The following is a 3,009-nucleotide window of genomic DNA, read 5'->3' as shown; positions in this document are numbered from 1 at the left end:
CGTGTGAGGTGGCCAGCTGCCACTCATCCGAGGCTCTCGGGCTGACGCAGGAAGGGTTAACGTACTCAGGTGGCCCTGGCGGGCCGTCCTTCCCACTGCCTGGCCCAGCTCCCGCTGTCTCCCACAGGTGTCAGTGTCCACGCCTGTGCATGAGACTCGTGGCAGGGCTGCCCCTGGCTCTCTGCCCGGTGTCCAGGGGGCTGCCAGAGCTCCGTCCTCCCCACTCGGACACCAACCGGGGGGCTGTGGAAGGCGGGTCGTGCGTGCCGTCAGTCTCTGCAACCTCCTGGGAGGACCTCTGGCTGGTCCTGATGGGCTGTCGGCTGTCCTCCAGCAAGGGAAGGGTGAGAGAAAGCAGGCCCAGAGCCATACCTAGCTGGCTGGGGCAGAGGGGCAGGGGTTCACAGGCGGGACCTCACACCCACCGTCTCTTCCCACGGCACCCAGTCCAGAGCAGGAGCCCAGCCTAGGTGACCAGGCGTGGTCCACCCAGAGTGAAGGCATGAACCACCCGGTCCCAGGGCCTGCTCAGAGGGGCCTGCAGCCTGTGCAGCTCCTGTCGGTGCCGATGTGACCCGCACCCAGCACCACGGCCCTCCACTCTGCAGCCCCCAAAGGGAGAGGTGTCTGGCGGGCCCAGGACAGGCCTGTGCAGGGCGCACCATGGGCCCTGCCCTCAGTGAGCACAGCAGCCTCTAAGCAGGGGCCGTGTAGTGGCCATCCTCACCTGGAGCCAGCATCTGCATCGCCCCGGGAGCCTGGTCTCTAGGGGCCCTTGCCAGTGCTGGACCCTTCTCCTGAGCGGCCTAGCCACACACACACACGCACGCATATGCACATACGCACGCACACGCACGCAGGGCGCCTACCAGCTTGCTGGCTGGGAGGAGCAGAGGCTGAGTGTCCGCGGGCAAGACTGCCCCCCAGTGGTGCGGCCATCACTGATCAGGGAAGCAGGTGCTGAAGGCCTCCCTCCTACAGATGTGGATTACTTTCCAGGAGGGCATTCAGGACTCAGGGCTGGCTTTGTGCCTTCTTCCTGCCCCCTTAAAATTACGTCTCACCAGTAAATTGCTAGAAGAAACTGGGTAAAGTGAAGCCCAGACTGGCTTACATCCATTCCTAAATACTCCAGCCTCTGAAGAACAAGGCTGAGCGTGCGGGCATCTTAAACAGCAAAGCTGGGAGCCCTGCAGGGCTCTGCGTTCACCTAGCCAGCTCCAGGGACCCGCTGGCCTCTACACAGCCACCTGGGTCCTGGAACTCCAGCAGGCGACGGATGGGACCACCTGTGGCCGGCTTGGTGGGCTTTCTGGCGGGGCTCTGGTGGGTGAATGCCCTGCCTAACACAATCTGGGAGGCGGGTGTTCCAGCCCCTGGCATGGGCGAGGGAGCTGTCCTGCCCAAGGTCTACAACTCTTGGGAGGACCTCTTCTCTCCACACCTGTACCCTCAGCTCGAGACCCCCTTATGGCTGCCGGCTCTGGGTCTACCGTCACGGTGCTCCCACTAACAGGAGGGAGGAGCCTCAGCTGCCACCCAGCCCTATGCCTGGGAGTCCACTGTGGCAAGTCTGGGCAGAGCCAGTACCAGGCTCGGCCCTCCTTGTCAGACAGAGGTGTGGTACCCCGTCAGCAGGCAGCCAGGGAGACAGGGCCAGCCAGAGGTCTGGCTCCCCGGGCTCTACATCCAGCCCAGTAGGGCAGGCGGGTGCTGTGTCAGGCCGAGTCCAAGCCAGACCAACGTCCGCAGCCTCTCTGTGGGTACCCACTGGTGCAGAGCAGGCCAGGGTCCCAGGCTTGCCTGTAGCCTTGCAAAAGCACTTGGCACCGCAGACCAAAAACGCCCTGTGAGGGCTAGCGGATGGTGTAGCAGTTGTGTTGCTGATGGCAGTTTGAGTCTTGGACACGGTGGCTTGAAACTCACACCGGGCACATGTACATCCATGCCCAAGATCCCGAGAATGGAGAAAAAGGGATAGTGGCCTGGCCACCCACCTCAGGGATGTCATTTCTTTTTTTTTCTTTTTTTTTTTTTTTCGCTATAGGGCGCGTGCGCTCGCCAGACAGACAGAGAAAGACAGAGAGACAGAAAGTGAGAAATCACCCCCCAGGGGGGATGGTCACGCCGCAATCCCTTCTCCTCCATTCTCCTCTCGGGATCCTGGGCACGCACGCACACACGCCCGGCGTGAGTTTTAAGCCACTGGGTCCGGGACGCGAACCGCAGTTGACTACGTGGGAGTCCAGCGACATAGCCATTACGCTAACTGCTGGTTCCCAGGGATGTCATTTCTTGCTTTCTCTCTCACTGTCTCTGTCTCTCTCCAGTGAGCACACACACCCTAAGGCAAAACCTTAAAAAAAAAGAAAAGTGTCCCTCTAAGGGAAAACTTGCGGGCCTGCTCTGGGGATCTCCAGGCCTGTTTGTGTGGCCAAGCGGCAGGCTGGGACGACTGCTCCAGGGACGGGGCGGAGGAACCCAGGGATGGCCAGGGTGTGGGGTGGGCAGGGCAGGGTCGCTGCTTCCCTCGGGGCGGTGTAGGCTCCTAGCCAGCTTCTTGTGGAAGGCCCATGTGCGGCCCGCAGTTACCTCGCACTTGCTGCGGAGGCCAGTCTCCTGCAGGCGGGACCAGATGCTCTGGATGCGGCCGGCGTGCTCGGGGTGGCTGCTGGTGCTGCCGCAGGTGCACTGGTGCTTCAGCATCAGCGTGTCGTACACGAGGCCTGTGGGCACAGAGCCGGCTCAGGGATGCCGCCCGGGCGTGCCATCCCCCAGACGATGCCCTGGGCCTGTGGCAACTCCGCTTGCCCAGGAGGGGACTGGGCAACGATGGTCCTCAGAACCAGGTTCTCTGGGGCCCCTGAGTGCAGGACGCAAGCAGAAGGGAGACCAAGTGGTGGCTGTGCCACACACGTGCTCCCGGCACAGCCAGGATGGGGGGGTCCTGCCTGGCAGGGTGCTCAGGGCAAGGCACTGTATGGGCTTCCAGGCACAGGAGCTGCTGGT

The 3,009-nt window shown here is 62.7% G+C and overlaps 1 protein-coding gene across 1 annotated transcript in view; it reads right to left on the bottom strand.

Annotated features, from left to right (window-relative positions):
- HDAC4 (histone deacetylase 4) overlaps positions 1-3,009 on the bottom strand; it is a 318,469-nt gene that overhangs the window by 48,342 nt on the left and 267,118 nt on the right. Inside the window, exon 17 of the mRNA XM_027773229.1 lies at positions 2,593-2,726. Within this exon, the coding sequence (XP_027629030.1) occupies positions 2,593-2,726 (134 nt within the window). The remainder of the gene's footprint in view (positions 1-2,592; positions 2,727-3,009) is intronic.

Source organism: Tupaia chinensis, unplaced genomic scaffold, assembly GCF_000334495.1.
Source record: "Tupaia chinensis unplaced genomic scaffold, TupChi_1.0 Scaffold000332_1, whole genome shotgun sequence".
NCBI lineage: Eukaryota > Metazoa > Chordata > Mammalia > Scandentia > Tupaiidae > Tupaia > Tupaia belangeri.
The sequence above is the reverse complement of the archived record's forward strand: the minus strand, read 5'-3'. Positions and strand labels throughout refer to the sequence as shown.